At 33.5% G+C, this 25,517-nt stretch overlaps 2 protein-coding genes across 2 annotated transcripts; both read left to right on the forward strand.

Annotated features, from left to right (window-relative positions):
* Window positions 1-11,406: 11,406 nt before the first annotated feature.
* Window positions 11,407-12,419, forward strand: LOC105951163 (PRA1 family protein B3). The gene has a single exon (XM_012974553.2). The coding sequence runs from the start codon at window positions 11,505-11,507 to the stop codon at window positions 12,138-12,140; it is 636 nt and encodes a 211-aa protein (XP_012830007.2). The 5' UTR covers window positions 11,407-11,504; the 3' UTR covers window positions 12,141-12,419.
* Window positions 12,420-17,257: 4,838 nt separating this feature from the next.
* LOC105951164 (protein RETICULATA-RELATED 6, chloroplastic) lies at window positions 17,258-22,873 on the forward strand. Its single transcript, XM_088819861.1, has 8 exons — window positions 17,258-17,945; window positions 18,076-18,205; window positions 18,501-19,046; window positions 19,905-20,012; window positions 20,107-20,304; window positions 21,638-21,988; window positions 22,093-22,206; window positions 22,418-22,873. The coding sequence occupies exons 1-8, from the start codon at window positions 17,359-17,361 to the stop codon at window positions 22,568-22,570; spliced, it is 2,187 nt and encodes a 728-aa protein (XP_088675987.1). The 5' UTR covers window positions 17,258-17,358; the 3' UTR covers window positions 22,571-22,873.
* The last annotated feature ends 2,644 nt before the right edge of the window (window positions 22,874-25,517 follow it).

The following is a 25,517-nucleotide window of genomic DNA, read 5'->3' on the forward strand; positions in this document are numbered from 1 at the left end:
ATTTATGTAAGAAAATGGTGTAAAAAAAATACTAGGGGCCTCATAAATGATGAATTTTGGGGGTGGTCTTAAGTGGTGTTTGCAAAAGCTTACTTAAAAACAAGGTTGTAAAAAGCGGTAATCGGGTCAGAGGCGGTCAAGGACCGACTCACGATTAATCGGTGCGTCGGTGATTAATCGGTGGTAACTCGGAAATAAATCGGTTTTTAAAATTTAATATAATATATTTTCAGATATTATTTATAAATACTCAAAACATACATAAAAAGATATTTAAACATAGTTATCTCTCCATCATGCATATATACTAATAACATAATAAAAGTTTAATAATAATAAGATCATAATACATAAATATCCTTATAAAATATAAATAAAAAGGCAACGTTTTTGAATTTACATTTATTCTTGAACATTCCTGACATAAATCATTAGTTCTTTAACAATAACAGTTAGCATAAACAAAATAAAACATAAACTTATTTTTTTTTAAATTAAAATCCCAACTTTTATTTTGAAGTATTAAAAAAAAAAACCGATGTTTAACCGTTTTTTGCACTGAAGTTTGACCCGCCTTAAAGGTTTAACCGCCTCGGACCGCCTCCGCCTCGGAGATCGATTAATCGGCCGCCTCGGCTGATTTTTAGAACACTGCTTAAAAGTAGAATTCAATGGTTGTGAGTTAAGTTGGGATTAAGGTGGTGTTTGCAAAAGCTTATTTAAAAGCAGAAGTTGGTGATTGTGAGTTAAGGTGGTGTTTGCAAAAGCTTTTAAAAATAAATTATGAGCTTTTTTTTTCCACATAATCTGTTTTTAGGTGTTTCCAAAACCGAATTTTCCTTTTGCTTCTCTAAAAATAAGTTGTTTTAGGCTATAATTTTAAAAGCACCTATGTACCTGCTTTTTCTGTTTAAATTGATTTTTCAGATTTTTTGCAAACACCCCCAACTTTTAGAATTAAACACTTAATATCAACTTAACTCACAATCACTAACTTGTGTTTTAAATATGTTTTTGCAAACACCACCTAAGATGAAATTAAGTGATTATTTCTAAAAGTTGGGGGTGTCTGCAAATTATCTAGAAAATCTACTAAAATAGGAAAAAACAGGTACATGAGTGCTTTTAAAATAGGAAAAAGTTGCTAGACACCCCTAATTTTAAACTTATATAGATAGAGATCCAAATGATTAAATGAATATAGGTGTAGATCCCTTGCCTATTAAAATTAATATAAATTAAATAAAACTTGTTGTATATGGACACAAATATCCTCAACTAATATTTATATGAAAATATTATTTTAGAAAATAAGAAAATAAACCCACAAATCACTCTCATTTTTTCTCTCCCCTCTCTCCTCTCTACATATCTTTCTCTCTCTCACATGCATTTATCTCTCTCTCCTCTCTCTCCTCTCTCCTATCTACATATCTTTATCTCTCTCTCACCCTCTCACGACTCTTCCTCTCTCACTTACATATTTATCTCTCTCTATAATTTATGTTTGCATTTATTATTAATTTGCTTCGAAACAACAAACAACAAACATCAAACAACAAAATGAATTTGAAAACACATATATTTAACGTTACAAAATTGTTGTAATATGGTATTTACTTGTTATATTATTTGGTATAACTTCATCATAGACATTTATTTGCATATTTTTACTTAATAATATCTTTAAATATTCAATTATCTTATCCACTAATTTTTATATTTTTCCAAGTTGTAAGTTGTAACAGGAAAATGCAAATTGCATAAAACAACAAAATGCTAAATACAAAAGAAATGATAAACAAACAGCAAATTTTAGAATGGTGTTTCTTTTTTCTTTGTTAATTCTGTATTACTGTTATATCAATTTGTAAATAGCGAACTGCACCATGAATAATTGCAAACATTAAAATGCCAAACATAAATATGCGATTTGCATTAGTATGAGATAAAATAATACTGCATAAATGCAATAGCACAACAATCATTTTCTTTTGCAAATTTAAACTTGCATTTTGCAAGGTGATGTAAAAGATGAAACCTTTTATCAACAAACGTAAACTGAAATTGCAAACTGTAATACACAGGATTACAAAACGAGGTTTGAACAATATTGTGGAATCGGTTGTTCTTTTTGTAACGGTTGGTTGTTCTTGAGTCTCGACTACAGTCTGAGTTGATTTTTTTTTTCCTTTTTGATGATTTAGTGACTTGTTTCCTTTTACTTGGCTTGACTGTTGGAAAAGAAAAAAAAAACAAATTAGAACTATGAAATTATCCAAACAATGTTATTGCAAAGTATCAAACAACTAACAACTTGTGCAAGTTTATACAAAACTTGTAAAATGCAAACTACAAATAAAAACATCATATGTAAGTAAAAGACGCATGAATTTGTCGAATAAAAATGGTACTTGAAAATAGCAAACATCATTTGCAAATAACTAACAACACTACTCAAAATTAGCCAAAAAAATCAGAATTTAGATTACATAAGTACCAAAAATCAGCCACAAAATCGCAAAATACATCATCAAAGTGACAAACTTTAAAGAGCAAAATGCAAACTCAATGTAAAAAAATCACATAAAAACTCAGACTAACATCAAACAAACCTTCAAAATTGTAATTTAAAATGCAACTACATTTTGTTTTAGAATCAACATAACCAAAGTTATAACATTAACGAACCCCTCAATTGTTTGATTTTGGGGATTCAAAGTCATTATCCTCATGGAAAAAAAAAATTCTCAAATTAGTATCGAATTATTCGAAATAAATTGCAAACCAGCAAAATGCAAAATAAAATAAAAAACAGCAAAATTGAAAAAAAAAAAAAACAACATGCAAATGCTGAACAAAAAAAATTCAAAATGCACACACTAATCATACAAACAGTTTATAGAATCATTGCTTACACATATTTAATTGTGTTTTGTCCATTGTATAAATTCCAAGCAGAAACACCAGCTGATGTCTTCAAACAACAAACAATTGGAAAATCACGAACAGAAAGGGGGGCAAACTTGTTCAGCAAATCAAACAACAAATGACCTTGTAAATTGCAAACGCTTCGACAACGCAACCTATGGAAGGCATCACAGATTTTGGAGAGGTTTTGCTATTGAATAGATCGATTTTTCAGAGATGTGGAATTCGAATTTTCGGATTCACAGTCGCCGTTGTCAGATTTGGTAACAGTTAGGTCAAACGAAATGGGGAGAAAAATAGGGGATTTTATTTTGAAAATTTATTTTTCCATATATTGTCAGGGGTACTTTTGACACATATTAATAACAAAATATGCTGAAAATTAGATTTTATTAGATGGATTTTTACACATATAATCTTTTATAGAGGGACCTATAGCAAATTGCCCCTTTAAAATATGGGGTCTTTACAAATAAGCCCATCAATGGGTACTTATTTATAAAGAGATCTAGATAAAAAACTCCTTTACCAATAAGTTCACACATGGTCCAGATTTTTGTAAAGGGCTAAAATAACCCCTCATACTTTAATATGCTCCAATTTCATCCTTAACTTTATTTAACCTCAATTTGACCCCAAATTTCACAAATTATTCAATTTTGACCCAAAACCTTTTTTTTTTAAATTTTTTTTTCCCGCCGGATTCCGGCGTTGACTTTTCAATTTTTTATTTTTTTTTCTTCCGGATTTTTTCGTCGGTTTCCGGCATTAACCGGTCAACGCCGGTCTCCGGCGTTGACTTTTTCGATTTTTTTTTTCTTCTTTTCTTTCTTTCTGTAACCTTTTTTTTCGTTTAAACAGCAATATTGTTGTGATTGACAGTAATATTAACTATATTACTGTTAAACACAGTAAAATTGAACTAAACTACAGTTTAACACAGTAATATTGCTATATTAATCTATAGCACAGTAATATGAACACAACAAAACTCATTATTATTGTGTAATAGAGTAATATTACTATGTTGACCGTTCAACAAATGTACACATAATAAAAAACCAAAAGAATTAATATTATTGTGAGTGACAGTAATATTATTATAACAACAGTAATATTACCGTCAACCACAGTAATATTACAATAATAGACAGTAATATTATTACGTTACTCCATGAATAACACAAACAAACAAAAAATCCAAACAAAATAATAATATTGATGTGGTTGACAGCAATATTACTATAACAACAGTAATATTACCGTCAACCACAGTAATATTATTGTGTTTACAGTAATATTACAATATAGACAGTAATATTATTACGTTACTCCGTGAATAACTCAAACAAAACAAAAAACCCAAAAAAATAATAATATTGATGTTGTTGACAGTATTATTGTGTTTATAGTTATTTTACTGTCAACGACAGTAATATAATTACGTTGACTTGTCAACAAATCAAACAAAATAAAAAAAAAAACAACAAACAATAAAAAATAATAATGTTACATTAATTTACTGTCAACGGCAGCACAATTACATAAATGTATTGTCAACGGCAGTACAATTACGTTAATTAAATGTCATTGACAGTATAATTACGTTAATTTACAGTCAGTGACAGCACAATTACGGTCAACGTTTAGCGGCGGACGTAAAAAAAAAAAAAAACCAAACAAAAAAAAAACTTAAAAAAACACTAAGAAAAAGTCAACGCCGGAGACCGCCGGAAACCGGCGAAAAAATCCGGAAGAAAACAAAAGAAAAAAAGAAAAAAGCAAAAAAAAAAAAAAAAAGTCAACGCCGGAAACCGATGAAAAAATCCGTAAGAAAAAAAAAATAAAAAAGAATTTTTTTTTTTTGAAAAGTCAACGCCGGAATCCGGCGGCAAAAAAATTTTTTTTGGGTCAAAATTGAATAATTTGTGAAATTTGGGGTCAAATTGTGATTAAATTAAGTTAAGGATGAAATTGGAGCATATTAAAGTATGCTCCAAAAAAAAGTCAAAATTGAATTTTTGTGGTCAAAATCGGATTTTTGTGGACAAAATTGATTAAATTGGGGTTACAATTAAGAATTGAGTATAAAGAATTGAGAGTAATATTGACATATACATGAATGTTTCTTTTATTTATAATCTTATTAATAAAAGTAAGGTTGTTCTGTTGAAACCCTAGGGTTTTTTTTCCCGCTCATTTTATGGCTATATTTGTCATTTAATAATTTTTACTTTTATTTGTTGTCATTTAATTATTTTTACTTTTATTTGTTGTCATTTAATTATTTTACTTTTATTGTTTATTTCTTACTTTTATTATTTTATTATTTCAATTTTCATTTAATTAGTTCTAAACTTTACCTGTGTCTAATATTTATTGTTGTTTATTGTTTTACCTCTTCTTCCCCATGACCCCTACTTTTCATCTCTCTCCTCTGCACTTCATCTCTTTCACGGTTCTTTTTCCCTTTTTTTTTTTTTTTTTTGTTTTCTTCTTTACAAATCTAGCATCTATATCCATATTCTTCATTTTTGTGTGAGATTTTTTTTCCCCTTTCATTATCTCACAATTTCTTCTTCCCCAAATTTGGCAACCCACCATCCTTATTCGACCACCACCACCGGATCCGGCCAACCCCAACCAACTCCGCCAAAATCTGCGCAAATCCAGCCACACATAACTAATCCCACGGCGATTTGTGCTCCACCCACTCCACTTCATCTTCACGACTCTTCATACTCCGAATTATCCAAATCTTTTCTTCACACCGAATCTATATATTCTTCTTCAAGTCAAGTTCTCTTTCTCCAGATTTCTACCCCAAATCTACATCTCTCTAAAATCCTACCCGCCTCTCCTACTTCTTTTCTCATATTTTTCTCCCCAAACCTAACTATGCATACATATCTCATATGATACTTATCTTTCTCCACCTCTTCTCTGTACACCCGCCTCTCCTATGTCTTTCTTAAACGCCTATTTATATCATTTTCCCACTTCTCTGTAGGTATCTTTCTCTTTGCAAAAATTAACTCCATTAGTCAACAGGTAAGTTTGTTCATCAACCTACCACCTCTTTATTATTTTTGGAATCTCTTCAATCTCAAATTTTCTGGATTTCATTCGATCCAATAAATTTCATCCATTTTTTCTCAGTTTTGTGTGATTTGTCGAAACGGGATATGATGATTGTGTAAATGTTTATATATCTGGAGTTTTCCAAAAATCCTATGTCAGTTTTGTGTGATTTGTCGATTAATCGCAGAAGTAACAGGATATGATGAGTTTGTTAATGTTTATATATCTCGAGTTTTCCAAAAACCCTATGTATCATTTAATTTGTTCAATTTTTTTTATTTTTCTCCATTCTAAAAACAATAGGGGCAGAGATCGTTCTACTACGCTAGATATCATATGATCTCCATTCGTCGGATAATTTAGATTCAATATTTTTTTAACATTTTTTTGTATTGTTTATCAGAATACAATTCTTTTTTTTTTTTATATTTTTTGCCGAATTAATGTACAATTCCTCTTTCTTTGTCTGATTCTTCTAAAGTATTAGATTAATTCCTTCTTCTTTTTTTTTTTAATATTTTTTGTGTTCTTTATCACAATTTAATTCCATTTTTTTTTTGTGTTCTTTATAATAATTTAATTCTTTTTTGTAATATTTTTTTGTGTTCTTTATCAAAAATAGCAAACATGGTTACGAGCAGGTCCTGCATTCACGAAATTGTTTCGGGCAAAAAGACTGATTGGAAAATATTGGTTCGGGTCATACGTCTGTGGTTCGTACTAGATAAGTGGAATCCGAAAGAGAATGCTGGCATCGAAATGGTTTTTATTGACGAGGAGGTGAATGTGCTTTTATATTTTTTTTATGTTTATTTTTTATATATTTATGTTTCGAGTATTCAAAACATAATTATCCGTCTGACATTTATCTCAGGGTGTGCGGATTCATGCTAGCATAAAAAAGATGCTCATTTGTAGGTATCAAGAGTTGATAAAAGAAGGAACCAGCTATATTTGTAAAGAATTTCTTTGTGGTTGATTCAAATGGTGGCTTCAGAGCAACAACACATATGTTTAGACTGAACTTTATGGGATGCACAAAAGTTATCAAAACATCAGTCGATAAGATTCCATCAACCCATTTTCAGTTTGCTACGTTTGACACAATCAAACAGAACGTGGATGAGAGTTTACTGTTTGGTATGTAACTACTCATATTAGTCTACTAATTTTATATTGATTATATCATTAAATTTTGATGTGTTTTCCTCTGACTTGCTAATTTATTTAATGTTGCAGATATAATTGGCCATGTGGTTGAGAAAAACCCTATAAAGGAGATCAGTATAAAGGACAAGGACAAGAAAAGCAAGCTTTTGGAGATTGTCGTCCAAGATTTAGAGTATTTAAAATATAGATCGTTGTGTGATGATCTCTTAATGTTATTCATAACAATTTACTTAATTTTCAGGAAAAATACTATTAGATGCACTTTGTGGGAACCTTTTGCCGAAAGAATGGATGCATATCTTCTCAAAGATGATCACAATGGACCTATTGTGGTCATCCTTCATTTTTTTAGGACCAAGACTTATTAAGGTATTTTTTAACCCTGAACCCTAGATCAGCCATAATTGTTTTATTTTATTTTGTAAGATTATATTGTTGATTATTTCATGATATGAACTACGCCAACATGTGACGAAACCCAATAACAATATATGGTTTTGGAACCCCAAGACCCCCCAAAGAAACAAGTTTGTCGAACCTTGACCCAATGATTAGTAAATCACGAACCAAGATTACAATGGATACGAAGACGCCACACCAAGAGTTCAAGATGGATTCAAGAATCTTGATGATAAGTCTGATTGTTTGAACGCCACAAGATAGCTTGATAAGTTCAAAAGGTCTTTCAAGATAGAAAGAAGAATACTATTGCCTCACAAAATGATTTCTGAATTGATTGCTGAAACATACAACTTAGCCCCTTTATATAGGGTTCAATATTCTCTAATCTATGGAAATAAACTAAGAACAAGGAATTATTAACTATCCAATCAAATTAGCCACAAATCAGCCAATCTAATTGACAATTATTGATTCTAAATTAAGGAAACATCTAAATCAGAATATTGATATTCTAAGGCTGAAATTGCACAAGTGAAAGACTCTCCAAAGCCTTGAGAACGTGATTACTTCAATTAGATCCTTCCACAACTGATATCTTTGTGATTGACTTCCCTTCAATCTGATTTGGGTCCATTTGAATTGTGAATGGGCTTGTACATGGATTTGAACTCATGTTGGGCCTCCAATTATTTGCCATCTCAACTTCTTCTTGAATCAGCCCATATAATACTTCCTTGAAACGCTTGGCTCTAAGCCTTGTGATTGGTCCGCTTGGCAAGCTTAGTGGCTCTTGGTGGACTTCGTCTCTTATGGTTCCATTTGCATCATTTCACACCCACATAAAATTAGGAAAAACGGGTTCATCGAATGCTCTGAATGTGTCAAACTTATTGATCAATCCGGATTTGAAGGAAGTGTTGGACTACAAGGACAAGTAAATATATTTAATTGTTCCAATTACTATTTAATAAACTCGACTATGATTATAAAACTTATTGATAAAAGTAAAGTTGTTCTCTTATTAATAAAGGTAAGGTTGTTCCTGCTAAACCCTATGAAAATTTTCCCACTCATTTGATAGTTATAAATTATAATTGTCATTTATTTAATTAATCAATTTTATTGTTTTAATATATTAAATATAATCAAGTTTAATAAAATCCGTTAAGTATCCAGACTTTTTCGCCCCAAATTTACGTATTTTTTCTCACCAAAATTGTCATTTTTACTTAATATTAATTTGATGGAAAAATTATTTAATTGTTTACAAAAATATTTGGTTCTTATCTTATTAATAAAAGTAAAGTTGTTCCTCATAAACTCTTGAGATTTAATGGCATCATTGATTTACAATAAATTTACTGAAGCCCGTTATGGGTGATAAAGAAAAAGATTCGGTCAAACTTCAACATAAACTGAGATAAGATAAATATACAACCCATATTACATAATAAATATAAAGTTCAATTAATAAATATGGCAAAAAAAGTTTATGGATGGGGAATTATAATCAATATAGCAAAATATCAAAATGAATTGAAACTTTAATTTTGTCATTTACATTGAACTTTACTTTGTATTAATTTTACTTCATTCTCGTGCATCGCACGGGCTAAAAATCTAGTAAATATTAAAGGAATTGGCTTATTAGTGAAAGAGATATAGCCCCTAAACCTAGAATAATAAACATGCTTGGTTGGGGACTTATGCAAAAAAACCCCTTAAAATATATTATAGCTTAAAACAATTATTTTAAGAGAAACAAAAGCAAAAGTTTGTTTTGCAAACACCTAAAAACAGATTATGTGCCGAAAAATCTATTTATAAAAGCATTTACAAACACCACCTAAGTGATTATTTCTAAAAGTTTTCGGTATTTGCAAATTAGCTGGAAAATCAACTAAAATAGAAAAAACAGATACATGAGTATTTTTAATATTATAGTTTAAATCAACTTATTTTAAGAAAACTTGCTTTGCAGACATCTAAAAACACGAACAAATAAAAGCTCATAATCTATTTATAAAAACTTTTGCAAACAACATCTTAGTTCTATTTAGGGTTAAATACAAAAACACCTATGTACTATGAACTTTGTATCATATACCCACCATGTACTACACATAAATACAAAAATTCCCTCTCACATTTCATTTTTTTTCAAAATATGACAAAAATACCCCACTCAAGCATATATATATATATATATATATATATATATATATATATATATATATATATATATATATATATATATATATATATATATATATATATATATATATATATATATATATATATATATATATATATATATATATATATGTGCATAAGTCTCCAACCAAACATCTTTATTTTTTTTTACGTCCGCCGCTAAACATTGACCGTAATTGTGCTGTCACTGACAGTAAATTATCGTAATTATAATGTCAATGACAGTTAATTAACGTAATTGTACTGCCATTGACAATACATTTATGTAATTGTTCTGCCGTTGACAGTAAATTAACGTAATATTGTTATTTTTTATTTTTTGTTATTTTTTTTATTTTGTTTGATTTGTTGACGGTAAATTAATGTAATTGTTCAAAACAATTACGTCAACAAATCAAACAAAATAAAAAAAATAACAAAATAAAAATATATTTATATAGTTTGTTCTACTATATATTTTACCATTTTCAGTCAATTTTACGTGGGGAATTTTGGTATTTAGATTTTTTTCTCCAGAACATCTAATTGCTTAGATTTTTTTTTTAATTTTCTAAATAAAACCTTTTATTTTTGTTGTTTTGAGTTTCTTCGTTTTTTTTCTTAAATGTCTTCCGGTATTTCAAACATCCTAAGATTAAAAAAATCTTTACAATCCTATTATTGTTGAGAATTTGAACTAGGGGTGTAAACGAGCCGAGCTCGAGCCGAGCTCGCCTCTTTTGGCTGGCTCGAGCTCGAGCTCGAGTTTATTTTGTCGAGCTCGAGCTCGAGCTCGAGCTCGCGAGCTCCTCTTTTTTTGGCTCGAGCTCGAGCTCGTGTCAGTTGTGTCGAGCTCGAGCTCGAGCCCATTGTCTTTTTTTTTTTTTTTTTTTTTTTTTTTTTTTTAAATATTTTTTTAATTATTATTTTATTATTAAAAATTATTTAAAAAAATAAAAAATAAAAACTAAATTGTAATTATATATATTTTTAATATTTGTATTTATTTCTATAATATTTTACATTATTATACATTATTTAAATAAAAATAACATATAAAAAATAAAAAAAATAATAAAAAAATAATAATAAATCCGGCTCGCGAGCCGGCTCGCGAGCTCATGAACAACTGAAAACCGGCTCGAGCTCGGCTCATCAGAAAGCTCGAGCTCGCGAGCTCGAGCTCGAGCTCGAAAATCTCGAGTTCGAGTTCGAGCTTTTTACGAGCCGGCTCTTCGAGCTCACGAGTCGGCTCGGCTCGTTTACACCCCTAATTTGAACTACCGGAACACATTTAAGAAAAAATGAAGAATTTCTAAATGACAAAAATAAAAGGTTTTACTTAGAAAATTAAAAAATAAATCTAAGCAATTAAATGTTTTGGAAAAAAAAATCAAAATTTCCTAAGTAAATTGACTGAAAATGTTAAAAAATATAGTGAAAAATGGCTCAAACAAACCATTTATAGTCTTAGCAGTGGTATTTTCGTCAGATTTGGGAAAAAATATAACAGCAGAGAGAATTTTTGTATTTATGTGTAGTATAGAAGGTATATGATTCAAAGTCCATAGTACATAGACGTTATTTTATTTAGCCCTTCTATTTATTAGTGGCTTGAGTACTTATTACTAAACGCCCCAAAAATTAAAATCTGAGGGCGAGAGTGAGAATTGAATCCCAGAGGCCAATAATCAATCGTAGGGCAATTTTCTCTCTCTAAATCAGCAATGGCCTCTCCGGCGACGCTACCGATTTCGAACCCCCAATCTGAATCTCAGCCGCCAATCGCCACCCCAGCCTTCCGCGCCTTCATATCCCGTCTGAACGCCACCGTCCGCAACGGTCTCTCTCAGCGCCGCCCATGGCTGGAGCTAATCGACCGCTCCTCCTTCTCTCGCCCCGACACACTCTCCGAAGCCGCCTCCCGCATCCGCAAAAACTTCTCCTATTTCCGCGTCAACTACGTCTCCCTTCTCGCCCTCTCTCTCGCTCTCTCTCTCCTCACTCACCCATTTTCCCTCCTCGTTCTACTATCTCTGCTCGCGGCGTGGCTTTTCCTCTACTTATTCCGCCCCTCTGATCAGCCCCTCGTGATTGGCGGACGCACCTTTTCGGATCGGGAGATGTTGGGGATTCTGGTGCTGTCCACAATAGTTGTGGTGTTCCTCACTAGCGTTGGATCACTGCTCATCTCGGCTTTGCTTGTGGGCCTTGCTGTGGTTTGCGCCCATGGCTCCTTCCGCGTGCCCGAGGATTTGTTTTTGGATGATCAGGAGCCTGCCAATTCTGGCTTTCTATCCTTCCTTGGTGGTGCCGCCTCCTCCGCCGCCACTGCTGCGCCTGGCGTTGCAACACGTGTCTGAGTTGGATCCCCTCCAATCTGCTGTGGAAAACCACCCAAAAGGTAATGTACTAGTAAAGATTTTCAAATTTAATTGAGTTACATTTTGTTGAATTGTAATATCTTTTTCGTCGGTGGAATTAGGCTAAAAATCGTTTATGGATTATGAGCATGTTTACGTAGCTACTTTATGTTCTACATTAGGTTCAGTATCCAGATTGTAATTGAATACTTTGTCAATGTTTGTTCCTTGTTCTAAGTTGCGTGTCGTCGAGTTACTCACAGACATTTTGTTGTGTTATCTTTTCTCCTCCCGAAATTAGTTCTGCCTTGCATTCCATCAATGTGGTGTAGGATGCTGTGTACAATGCGTGAACTCTCACATGTCTATTTTAGCCCTTTACACTGAAATTAAGAGCTTTTGCACTAGAAAGATGCAACTTTTACATCAAAACTAAAATACCTAGCATCTATTTCATATTTTGACTCAAAAATAATGTCTCTATATTCACCAACCCCTACATCTTTCCATTTACTATCTTATAATTTGTTGACATATTAATACAGTTATGTACTTAAATAATATTTTTAACTTGACTTAGTAAAGTAATGTATTTAATAAGAATATAATCAAACAGGAACAAATATGTAGTAACGCGAGTTTGAGTTGAATAATTTACAAAATAGTGTATTCTAATTAACAATGCAACGTAAACATAAAAGTGAAAAGTATTATGACACACAGTTAAAAATTAGATCACCAAAAAACATAGTACGATTGATAACACAGCATAAAAAACGTGAATTATCACTTCTTTTTATGTGTAGTGTCATAAAGATTAAAGATTATTCATCAACTCTAGATCCCTCATTCTGACTGCTGGAGAACATCTAAGAACGAAGATGACTTAGACAAAACTCTAGGTCGTGTTCGACCAAAAATAGCCCGTGTTCAACTGACTGTTTAATCAGATTAATGGGCTAGTATAAGCATGCTGGAGTTACCTTGTCTGTGGACATGTTGGAGATCTGGTTGAAGATCTGGTGTTTCCAGCCTGTTAGTTAATTAACGATTTCAATAAAAATAAATTAGTTTTTAAAATCCAATGGTCAAAATTTGTTACTTAACTATTTGTTACTCCCTACTTCCCATATTATTTGGCGTTTTGGAGAATTTTGTTTATTTCAAATCATGTGGGGTGTTTTAATAATTTTATTAGGTTTTTCCTAAAATGTATGCACATTTATTAGTTTTCTTAATACGTGTGTATTAGCCTAAAACGACAAATACAATGGGAAGGAAGGAGTACGATGTTTGTTTTTGTATGTATTTGATGTCATATTATTATGTATCTATGTATGATTTATTCTTTTGTTTTGTATTTAATTTAATTTAGTTTTAATTAATTAGAAGTAAGCAGACAAATTGATACGTTAACAAAATTATGAGTAGAGACTTAAATAATCGAAGTACTGTAAATAGAGAAACTAGCAGTTATATAAGGACTATTCCATTTGTACAGAAAATAATATAAGCAGATTGGTTGGTTATGAATCTTGAGTTCAGTGCAAAAGTTCCACCACAATGGTACAAACGCTCGTAAATAGACTTAGGAGGTTGAGTTGGCCTTTTTACTTGTTTACCGAAGAGAATTTAGTACCTATACATGGATCTCAATAAAAAAGTATAGTAGTGGTTGTACAACCAGTGCTATACAATAGCTTGTCATTTACTACTCTAGAAGAGGTGATAAAAGTGATTTTCTGTTCGTTTCTTTTTGTTTTTGTACATTTATTCATTTAACTTAGAAATAAGTGTCTTGTGCCATTATGAGAGAGTGCAGTGAGAACTTAGGAACAAGTGTAGGACACGGATTTAGATGATTGTATTTGTTGCTCGATGATGTCGTACAAGTGTGAATCGAGTAGATTATAATGATCTTCAGTATTGGTTTATGCATATGTCATTGACCTGTTAGCCTTGGCAGCTTAACGTTTGACATGCATTTGGATATGAGTGACATTAGTCTAACTTGCAAATAGTATAACACTACAAGTTACTTATACGAAAATGAAAATTAGGAAAAATGATTTGTGTATAAGACTCGTGTTGTGTTACTCGTATTTGTGTATGTATGCGCAAGTGCCAGTTGTTATGGATGTAAATCTTGTTGAATTGGTTCCGTGGCCTTGCCCATCCTTTCGCTTTCTTTGGCAGAGTTGGTTATAAAATGTTATTCGTTATAAAATGTTATTCGTACAACTTTTAATGCCTAATAGGCTCATGACAAAGGTACTTAATTAAAAGAAGTACATCCAACTTTTTTTTGTTATAAATCCAGTTCATTCAAATTTATTTGTAAATAAAGAAAATTATTTTATATATACCAAAATTATCCTCAATTCATTGAAATCCAATTCAACTCCAATTTCACGATTTACATCCCAATTTAGCTCAATTGCCAATTTAACTCTAATTTCAATTTTGATCCGCCACCACCGGAGACCGTCGGTCAGCCACCGTTGACCGTTGGTGTTGACTTTTTTTTTTTTCTATTATTTTGATTTTTTTTTCTGAATTTTTTTCCGGTAGGTCAACTGCTGGTGACTGTCGAGTCTCTGGCATTGATTTTTTTTTTTATAATTTTGTTTTTTCTTAAAAAAAATATTTTAATTAATATTATTGTCTTGGCTACTAAATTACTGTCTCCAGCAGTTACTTACCTGTCGGAGACGGGTCATTGGCACTTTGCACCCTTAAATTGAAACAATAACACTTTGCAACTGTAAATAGCTTGGCACTTTGCACCCTCTTGCATTTTTTTGCTAGAAAAATGATTGTCAACTGGTTTAATGGGAGTTGAAAAAGGGCAGCCATTATTACTATGATTCATCTCGTCTTCCTCCTATGTTTCTTCCTCATGAACTTGTGCTCCTTAGCTGCGGACACGATCTCTGACTACCAAACCATCATTTCTTTCGGCGGGAACTTCGAGCTCGAATTCTTCTCACCAGGTAATTCTTCAAAACACTACATGGGAATCAACAAAAAAGTCAACAAACAAACCGTAGTCTGGGTGAGTAACCCCAATTTTCGACAAAAACTACGCCCATCTCACGATTGTCGACGGAAATTTAGTCCTGTTGAAGGAGTCAAAATACCATATTTGGTCCACCGGTGTAAAAACTCCGAACAATTCCAGCGCCGTTGCCGCCGCGCTCCTCGAACTGAGAAATGGGTCGGGTTCAAACCCGTCAAATTGTTCCCAACCCTTTATATGGGAGAGTCTCGATAACCCAAAAGACGCATGGTTGCCCGGTGGGAAAATGGCTTACAACAAAATAACCCAAAAAGAAAGCAGCTTCTTACATCATGGAAAAATCTGGACGATTCTGACCCATGTATGTTCTCCCTTGAGCTCGGTCCAAATGGGAGTCAGTGCATCATAAGATTGGAACGGTCCTATTTTCAGCTCAGTATGTGAAATGACGTTGAATTACATCTTCAATTTCAACTTCGTTGATAATTCCGACGAGAGTTATTTCCAAGTCCTATTTTCAGCTCAGTACCTGAAATAATGTTGAACTACATCTGCAATTTCAACTACGTTAATAATTCCGACGAGAGTTACTTCCAATGAATCATAATACATGTAAAAAGACAAATCTGCCTCGCATGGAACCCACTAAAACGGTTGCCAATCATTTTTTCAGTCAAAAAGTGTAAGAGGGTGCAAAGTGCCAAGGAATTTGCAATTGTAGGGTGCAAAGTGCTATTTTTTTCAATTTAAGGGTGCAAAGTGCCATACTTATGTAATTCAACGGCGCAAAGTGCCAATTACCCGTATTTTAACTGTTAATTGATTTTTTTTTCTTTTTTGAAATTTTGTTTTTTCTTGAAAAAAATATTTGAAGTAATATTACTGTATTGGATGCTAAATTACAGTCTCTAACAGCTATTTAACAGACAGTTTTGTTTCTTGGGCCCTAACTTGATTTGGGTCTTCTGAAAACCTATCCCGCTCAAATGTCTTTATCAAATAGCCGTATCTCCAAATGCGACTTGTCACATCCTTTAGGGCTCGATATCTCGCCTCGGGCGAGGTTTGGTCTTCCCTTACTTCGTATTTGTTTGATTTGGCCGAAGTGGCCCGTATCACTCACTATCTGATTAATTTTTTATTCTTTGTATTGTTATTTTTTTTTTTTTTTTTACGTTTGTGCATTTGCAAATAAACAATGATTTGCTACAGTAATAAGTTTTTGTGTGTAGTAGAACACGTTACGATGTGCAACATGTTCCGTTTGTAAAAGTTAACGTATACGTTAAAATAAATCTACGAATGCGCTAATGGTGTAGTGAGGACATTAGCCAAAAACCCAAAGCATAAAAAACATAAATAATTTGAAGAATCCAACTTTTTTTATTATCTTTTCTTGACATGCATTGTTCGTTACTTTTCTCTTGGAGACAATAAACCTCGACGACTAAGTGCTTCTTGTGCAAGTCCTGTTAGTTCGTGATGGTTTGATTGTGACCCATATTCTTTCAGTCTTCGTGGGTGTGAGAAAATAAGAAGAAAAATGAGAAATTAGAGAAAAAAAATACAGTAGCAGAAAAAACGAAGAAAAAGAAGAAGAAAGAGAAATGGGTGTGAAAATTTGGAAAAAAACTTTAGATTGTGGTGTTTGGGTATACGGATAATTAATTGAAAGTTGGAATATATAGTATTTGGTTACGAGTATAGTCTGAATGTAGAAGAAAAACAAAATGCAACGTCTTTTAATGAAGGGTATTCGAGACATTTCGAAGGTAGGATTAAAGTAAATGCACGATGACTGAATTGTATTTGAAACCTAGATATTTGTAAATAAAAACCGATATATATTGTGTCCAATTTGAAACAACGAAAACGAAAAGTAAAATCTAGCCAAACATAACCAACCAAAAGTTAATTCATGAAAAAAATCAAGATATATATTAAAAGAATCTTACAAGTGGGTACAAGACGCCAAAGCATGGGCGATGTTGAACATTTTCGCGCCACTAAGTCAAACTACTCAAATCCACTAAATTTAATCAAATATATCTTCCACGTAACAAAATCACAGAAAATTGAACATTTTATTTTCCATGGCTGAAAACAAATCCTCTTCTCCGATTGGTCTCCCAAAAAAAAATGGAGCATGCAGTAGCACCCACCTCACTGGATAAACAAAATTAACTGGGCACATTAGAAATGAAGGCCCACGCTTTAATCGTTAAACCACCGGGCTTTCATCTAATACCCAAGAAACAATACGGCCATTGCCCCCGCCACGTCAGCACACCGGCCGTTATTTACTGCCGCCGTGTACCGGAACATTCAGGCGAGACACATGTTGCGAAGCGGCGAGATGTGATTTTTACTCCCCTCTTTGCTGTTGGAGCGTATGCACTCCGTTCGGCGGTGGCCAAGGCGGAGGAGAGGCAGCCTCAACCTCAGCCGCCGCCTCCGCCTCAGGAGGAAGAAGCAACAGCTCGGCGACCTACGCCTCAGCCTCAGGAGGAGGTAATTAATTGGAGGATATATGACGCGACGGTTATAGGGGAGCCGATGGCATTGGGAAAGGACAAGAGGAGGGTTTGGGAAAAAATGATGAATGCGCGGATTGTGTATTTGGGTGAGGCCGAGCAGGTGCCCACCCGCGACGACAAAGAATTGGAGCTTGAAATCGTCAAGAATTTGAGGAAGAGATGTGTCGAAGCCGACCGCCCTTTATCTTTGGCTTTCGAAGCTTTTCCTTGTAATTTACAGGACCAGCTTAATCGTTTTATGGATCGAAGGTTTTATTTCTTATTTACATCTTAATTACTTGAAAAGTTTTGAATTTGATATTGGTGTTTGAACTTGGAATCAGCATTTTATTTGTACTATTAAAAGATTTGAAATCAAGTTTATTGAATGGCATGACAGAATTGAGAGCGAGGCACTAAAGTCTTTCGTAAGCCATTGGCCAGCTCAACGTTGGCAAGAGTACGAGACTCTGTTAACTTATTGCCGTGACAATGGGGTACGCCTCATTGCTTGTGGTTTGCCACTTGAGGTACTTACTTACTTCACTCATCTGATTTCTCTTGCAACTATAATTAATGCTTTCAGGACTTTAACCATATATATTTGACGAAAAAGCTAAATTTTCAAAACAGAACATGATTGAAGATCTCTTGGAGATTAATGCGGAAGTACACTTATTTATTATATTTAATAATATTAGTCTTTAAGAAGTTGACATTGTTAATTTCTGGTTACGCCTTGTTCTACATTGATCACTTATATAAGCCGTCTCATGCATTGATAAGGCAAGTCAAGTAAATAATATATATATATTGGTTGGGTAGGTATTACGAACAGTTCAAGCAGAAGGTGTACATGGTCTATCGAAAGCTGAACGTAAGAAATATGCTCCACCAGCTGGTTCAGGCTTCATCTCAGGATTCCCTTCAATATCGAGGAGACTATCGTCATCTTCTTCTATCGACACAATAAACGGGCCAATTAGCTCATCCTACCTTTCAATACAAGCAAGGGTAGTTGAGGAATATACAATGTCCCAGATCATCTTACAAGCATTGACAGTCACAAATAATGGTGCCTCCAACTCCACTAACGGCATGCTGGTAGTAATTACGGGTGCTAGCCATGTGACTTACGGGTCAAGAGGAACTGGTCTGCCTGCAAGAATTTCAAGAAAGATTCAGAAGAAAAATCAAGTGGTGATATTACTTGACCCTGAAAGGCAATACATAAGAAGGGAGGGTGAAGTTCCGGTTGCAGATTTCTTGTGTTACTCTGCAGCCAGGCCTTGCAGTAGAAATTGCTTCGACCGTGCTGAAATTGCTCGTGTCATGAATGCTGCTGGCAGAAAGAGAGAAGCCCTGCCCCAGGTTTCTTTCTAATACAACTTCTTTTCCAGTTTTTATATATGCCTCATTTCATCAAAATATGGGTAAATTACGAGAACCCCTTGAGGTAAGGTTTAATTACGAAAATCCACGTAATTATGAAATTTCCTATGAGGTATGTGACGTTACACAGTCCCGATGGTGTTACTTTTGACGGAATCTTTTTTATTCAATGGAACATTCCTCTAAAAATATCATTTTTGCCCTTTAGCATGTGTCACATTGTAAGCATATTAATTACTTAGGGGTAAATCGTAAAATATTAAAAAAAAACGTAGTTATTTTTAATTTTTAAACCATTATGTATTTCTTCATTTTTATAATTATTAAAAATAGAAAATATATATAGGAAAATTATATAAAAATTATTAAACATATCTTGTAATATTATATATTTTTATTTGTTTTGTAATTTTTTTGCTTAAATTTTTATTACTTTATATTGAATAAAATCGTTTTTACATATTTTGGAAATTCTCGTATTTCTTACATTATATTATAAATATTTTTAATAATTCAATTTTCAGAAGAATATTCAATATAAGCAAAAAGATTCTTTCAATATTAACACCATAGTCTGTAGAGGAATTGTGTAAGAAGGCAACATACCTTCTGGAGATTTTCGTAATCACGCAAACATAAGAGGAATTTTCTTAAAAGCAAGCGAATTTTCGTATTTAGACCTTACTTCAGGTGGATTCTCGTAATTTACCCTTTTTTTTCAAATAACTCTGGGGGTAAAACAGACAAACATATTTTATGTGAATTTAAACGGTCAAACATTGATCAAAGGGAGATTTTCGTAATTAATCATCTCACCTCATGTCATGTGCTTATCAGGACATTCAGAATGGCCTAGATCTTGGTTTGGTATCACCAGAAGTACTACAAAACTTCTTTGATCTTGAGCAATACCCTGTTATCTCGGAATTGACTCACCGTTTCCAGGTAAACAAAAAACAAATTGTCTTAATTAGTTTCAGAATAATCTTTCTAGGCAAATTTTATCGAGGTTTGTCTTGTCATGTTAATTAATGCACAGGGTTTCAGAGAGAGATTATTGGCAGATCCAAAATTTCTGAACAGATTAGCAATAGAAGAAGCTATATCAATTACAACCACGCTCGTCGCTCAGTACGAGAAGCGTAAAGAGAATTTCTTCGAAGAGCTTGACTATGTTATTACAGATTCATTGAGGGGTATAGTTGTCGATTTCTTCACCGTATGGCTTCCAGCACCAACATTGTGTTGGGATTTATTATTTAATATATTATTTAATTATTAGTTAGTATTTTATTATTAATTAATTAGAATAGTTTGTTAGGTTTATTATATAATAGCCGTGTGTTTAGGTTAGGAGAATTATTAAGTATTTTATTAGTTTAGGTAATTATCTTTTCTAGTTAGATTAGGATTCTAGGGTTTTCTTATATTTAAATAGTCGTCTTGTGCTAGGGTTTATTATGCAAAGAGAAATAATAAAGAATAGTTTTCTTACGTTCAGTAAAGAAATCTTATGATACACAAGAGATCGCATCAATTGGTATCAGAGCGAAGTTGCGATTAACACCAACGCTTCGTTAGCAAGGCAGCGATTATATCAAAGCTACGCTGGAGCAAAGTTGAGATCACATCAAAACTTTGTGAAATCATGATGTCAGAAACAAGACGGTTGGAGCGATTGGAAAAATCCGTAGAGAAATTACGGATCGATTTTCAGAAATTACTCGAACAAAGTCAAGGACGACGTCAACGCCATCACAAAAGCCGAACGGACCGCCGCCCATCACCGCCAACGCCACCGCTGCCGCTGTCGAGCCTATTGCCAGACGAAGAGGAAGAGGATGACGATGAATTTTTCAAAGAGCCACCGCCGCCGCCGCTGCCGAGCCTATCGCCGAAGGGAGAGGAGGAGGACAAAGAATTAAAAAATATAGTGGAAGGATGCCACGACTTCCCGGAGAAAGGAAACGAAGAAGTGCTTGTGATTGTGAGTGAGCCAGATTCTATAAAGACGGTCGAAGAAAAAGTTACGGTGAATGTAAGGAAGACGAAACTTGAAAAGACAATTGAGACGAAGGTTGATTTATCGGGTAAGAGATTGAGAAATTTCGTTCGGGCAGATGGACTCATGTTTGGAAAAAAGCTCGATTTTTCATCATGTTTTTCGGATTCAATCGGAAAGAAATTCGATGGTGTCAAGCATAGATGGAAACATAGAAAAGAGAGACGATTATTGGGCAGAACCTTGAGGACAAGGTTCATTTCAAGCGGGGTGGAATGTTGGGATTTATTATTTAATATATTATTTAATTATTAGTTAGTATTTTATTATTAATTAATTAGAATAGTTTGTTAGGTTTATTATATAATAGCCGTGTGTTTAGGTTAGGAGAATTATTAAGTATTTTATTAGTTTAGGTAATTATCTTTTCTAGTTAGATTAGGATTCTAGGGTTTTCTTATATTTAAATAGTCGTCTTGTGCTAGGGTTTATTATGCAAAGAGAAATAATAAAGAATAGTTTTCTTACGTTCAGTAAAGAAATCTTATGATACACAAGAGATCGCATCACATTGTCATTCCTCCCGATAATCGACGACGTTAATCCACCTGGCAGTCTAGAAGCTGTAAAGGGTCTTTTGGGGTCGATCCCCGACAATGCATTTCAGAAAAATCTTGCCGGGAAGGATTGGAATTTGAATCATAGAATTGCATCTGTAATTGTGGGCGGTCTTAAATTGGGTGGCGTTGGATTTATATCCAGCATCGGGGCCGTAGCTTCCTCCAATTTGCTATACGCAATACGTGGGATTCTAAGTCCAAGCCCTGCTACAACGAAAGGGTACAAACGATCGCCTATACTCAAAACAGCATTGGTCTATGCCTCCTTCCTTGGAACATCAGCAAATCTTCGTTATCAGGTTTCGTTGGCTTCGTTTTAAATCATATATATATACCATCTTCTTTCATTTTTATAAAAGATCAAGGGAATTAATTATATTTCGTATTCTTTCTTCATGCATAGGTAATTGCGGGAATAGTGGAGCATCGGATTTCAGAGGAATTCTCGGACCAGATATTGCTTGTAAATATGATCTCCTTCGTCTCTCGAACAATAAACTCATACTGGGGAACCCAGGTTAGAAAACATAACCGCATTCCATTTTAAAATTACGAGGACTTGGACTATATCAAGTCGTATGAATTTTCTATTGCATCCTCATTTTTCATACGTGCATGATCAAATGTTAAGTCGAAAAATTTATTAGCATATGACTATTCTTTGTTGTAATTTATATGCAATTAATTAGTAGCAACAACTGAACGATTATGTTTCGTAATATCTGCAGCAATGGATTGATCTGGCTCGGTATACGGGACTTCAGGCTCGTAAGAGTGAAGATATTTCCTTTCAGACTTCAGATCCTTCCAATTCTTCTTCAGCAATAGAGTGCAATATTATAGAAGATACAACAAGTATTGATGAAAACAACAACCACTAGGTTATACTTTTCCAAAGGAATATTCCTGGCCTTGGTTTTTTTCAAATTTTATCTTCTCTCAATTTTTTGACAAACCTTACATACATAGTACAGAAAGGTTTAATTGATTGAAAATGGAAAACCACAGGAGGGGAACAATTTCCTTCAGTTTTTTATCAATTGCATATAGTGTACAATTAATATTACTATTTGTTTCTCTTTGGTTGTATCTTCATGTATAAGTACAACTGTTGGAGCTCTATTTTTTTATCAACAGTTGTAAAATTTGCTAAAATTTAGCATATAACACATCTCTTGGACATTCGACACTTGGTATATTTTAAATTCCACTCTTCAAATTTGAAAGACCAAAATTGTGAAATGGCAAACAGATAATAATAAAATATAATAATTATACATAAAAACATATTGTAATGAGTAGTATGTCAAAAGTGATGTTTTAAAGTGATTTGTTAAAATATAAACGACCACTCTTGAAGTGAGTCAGAAAAATTAGTGTGCTAAAACACTGTTCATTGTGTACAATTTGATATAAAGTGACAAATTTTATAACAGCTGCTGAAGTTAGGGGTGTGCACGGGTTGGTATGGCTTGGTTTTTCCAATAAACCAAACACGTACCGATAATATCAGTTTTTCATATTTTAAAAACCAAATATGTCGGGTTTTTTCGGTTCGGTGTTAATCGGTTTTTCGGTTTTCGGTTTTCGGTTAACGGTTTCAGTATCAATTTGGTTTATTTTCGGTTTCGATTTCGTCTATTTGTTAGAATCGGTTCGGCATAAAACTGATATATTTGGAGTTTCATTATATTTATTTGAAAAATTAACGAATAACAACCGAAAATTAACTAATAAAAAACACATCACAAACAAAATTAATTAATAGAAAAACATGTCACATGGAGGCGCTCGAAAGATAGACGCACGCTAGGGTAAGTATTTATATTATACATCAAAATGACATCAATTTGTATAAATCGGTTCAGTATTTTATTCTCCATACACAAACCGATATTTTCGATTTTTAAACAAAAATTTACCGTGTATGCGGTTTTTAGACGGGACGGTACATATCGGCTCGGTTTTTTCGTTTTTTGGTTCGATTTTTCGGTTTCTCGTTTTTTTTTCTCACCCCTAGCTGAAGCTGCTCTAAAGTAGGGCTGGGACTGGGTTGGATCGGTCGATTACCAGCCTAAGAACCGACCCATCCGTCAAACCATTGTTGCTAAAATTTGAAAACCGTTGCCGACCCAACCTTTGTGGGTCGGTTGATGGTTGGCAACCAAATATTTGGTTCCGAAATGGGTCGGTTGATGGTTTATACCCGCACCTAGTTCACTTAAAAAAAATTCAAAATTTGGAGTAAAAATATCCACATTTTGCGTAATGTCACGGTGCGATCGTCATTTATCAGTTCAAAATAATTAATAACAATTTACGGAAAAAATATAATTAGGAAATTCAAAGTAATTTCAAACATACACAAGAGATTTAGTAGAGTTTTGTGGGCTTTTGTTTAAGTTTTGGCATAAAGAAACTGGTGGAAAATTTAGGTCAATTTTTTTTCCTTTGTTGATTGTTTTAAAATTTAAAATACTAATTATTTTGATAATTTAATAACCACTTAAGAAAACACGGGCTTTATTTTATATTTTTAATAAAATTTTAATAGTATAGTTGGATAACCGATAATTATCGGTTAACCAACTTTTGATAATATTAGAAACCACCAACCGACCCATTATAGATGGGTTGGTTGAAATTTTCGACCCGATCCAATGGGTCGGTTAAAAATTGATTATCCGCCTAAAAATATGGTCGGTAATGAATCGGTTGGTGGATAAAAGCCAACCCAGTCCCAGCCCTACTCTAAAGTTGCATTTCAAGATTCAAGTTTTACTAATTAGAGGGGCGTACTGTACACAGGACTGCCCAACCAATAGGCAACTTAAATTTCAACGTAGGGCTCCCACGTTAATGTGGGGCCCACCTGTAAATTACATTATACTAGTATGCACAGAACACAAATATTTTCAAGTTTCAACTAATAATTTAGTAATTTATTTAAAATTAAACATGTCAAATCTCCCTTTTAATCCACTACTCCAATCTCATTAGACATTAGGTGTCTTTTTATCATAAAAAAATTAAAATAAAAATCACTTGCTAATTGTATTCTATAATATAATGTTTGTCCTAGTTCTACACCAACTCAAACCTCATATTATATATGGGTTTTTTGCAAGGACCACCCTTGTGTAATCCTGAATTGCAGAAAAACCACCTGTGTTAAAAAAATTAGCACAAACCCCCCTATGAAAATTAATCAATTGCAATAAAGTCCCTGCGAGTCCGGCGTGGGATACAATCGCGGTTTGTGCGACTAGGCGTGTGTTTTTGGACTTGAAAAGACCCAAGTACCCTTTAAATTAGAAATTTCGGAATTCACAAATTCACCCTAAAATTTTCATATGCCCTGAATGAAGTTTTCAATTTTTTTCAATTCAGTCCCTAGTACTTTCAGAAATGCCCTCTTCAAACTCAAGATTCAGCCTTTTCTTTCCGGACCCAAAACAATCGTCTTCGCCACACCATTTCAGAAGATTTGGACCGCATCTGCAGCTATACAAATATCCATATTATCAGGAATCGCAATACACCGCACTAAATCTTCTCCCTCGACATTCTGTTAAATCGAGATCTCAAACGAATATTTTTAATTAGTTTTCAAAATGAAGAAGTTTGTTTGGGGAGAGGGAAAGAGTTCGTCAAGTAAAACGAGGAAGAGGCAGCGGACGGTTGCGTGGTCGTAGGAGGGGTGGAAAGAGAAGCGATGGGAAGAGCGGTGGACGACGGCAAGGATGCGGTGGAGGCGGGCGAGGGAGCTGTGCAGCCGGCGCAGATATTTGATAAATTAAGAAACCTAGGAATGAGAAATTAAAGTGA

This window comes from Erythranthe guttata, chromosome 6 (genome assembly GCF_056151865.1).
Source record: "Erythranthe guttata isolate IM_541 chromosome 6, IM_541, whole genome shotgun sequence".
NCBI classification, from domain to species: domain Eukaryota; kingdom Viridiplantae; phylum Streptophyta; class Magnoliopsida; order Lamiales; family Phrymaceae; genus Erythranthe; species Erythranthe guttata.

Bases quoted from the DNA above. Each gene is read 5' to 3' on its own strand.
- LOC105951163 (XM_012974553.2), top strand. From the start codon at position 11,505: ATGGCCTCTCCGGCGACGCTACCGATTTCGAACCCCCAATCTGAATCT.
- LOC105951164 (XM_088819861.1), top strand. From the start codon at position 17,359: ATGAAGGCCCACGCTTTAATCGTTAAACCACCGGGCTTTCATCTAATA. The intron at 18,206-18,500 runs GTACTTACTTAC...TTGGTTGGGTAG, and splicing joins CTTGTGGTTTGCCACTTGAG to GTATTACGAACAGTTCAAGC. The intron at 21,989-22,092 runs GTTTCGTTGGCT...CTTCATGCATAG, and splicing joins CAGCAAATCTTCGTTATCAG to GTAATTGCGGGAATAGTGGA.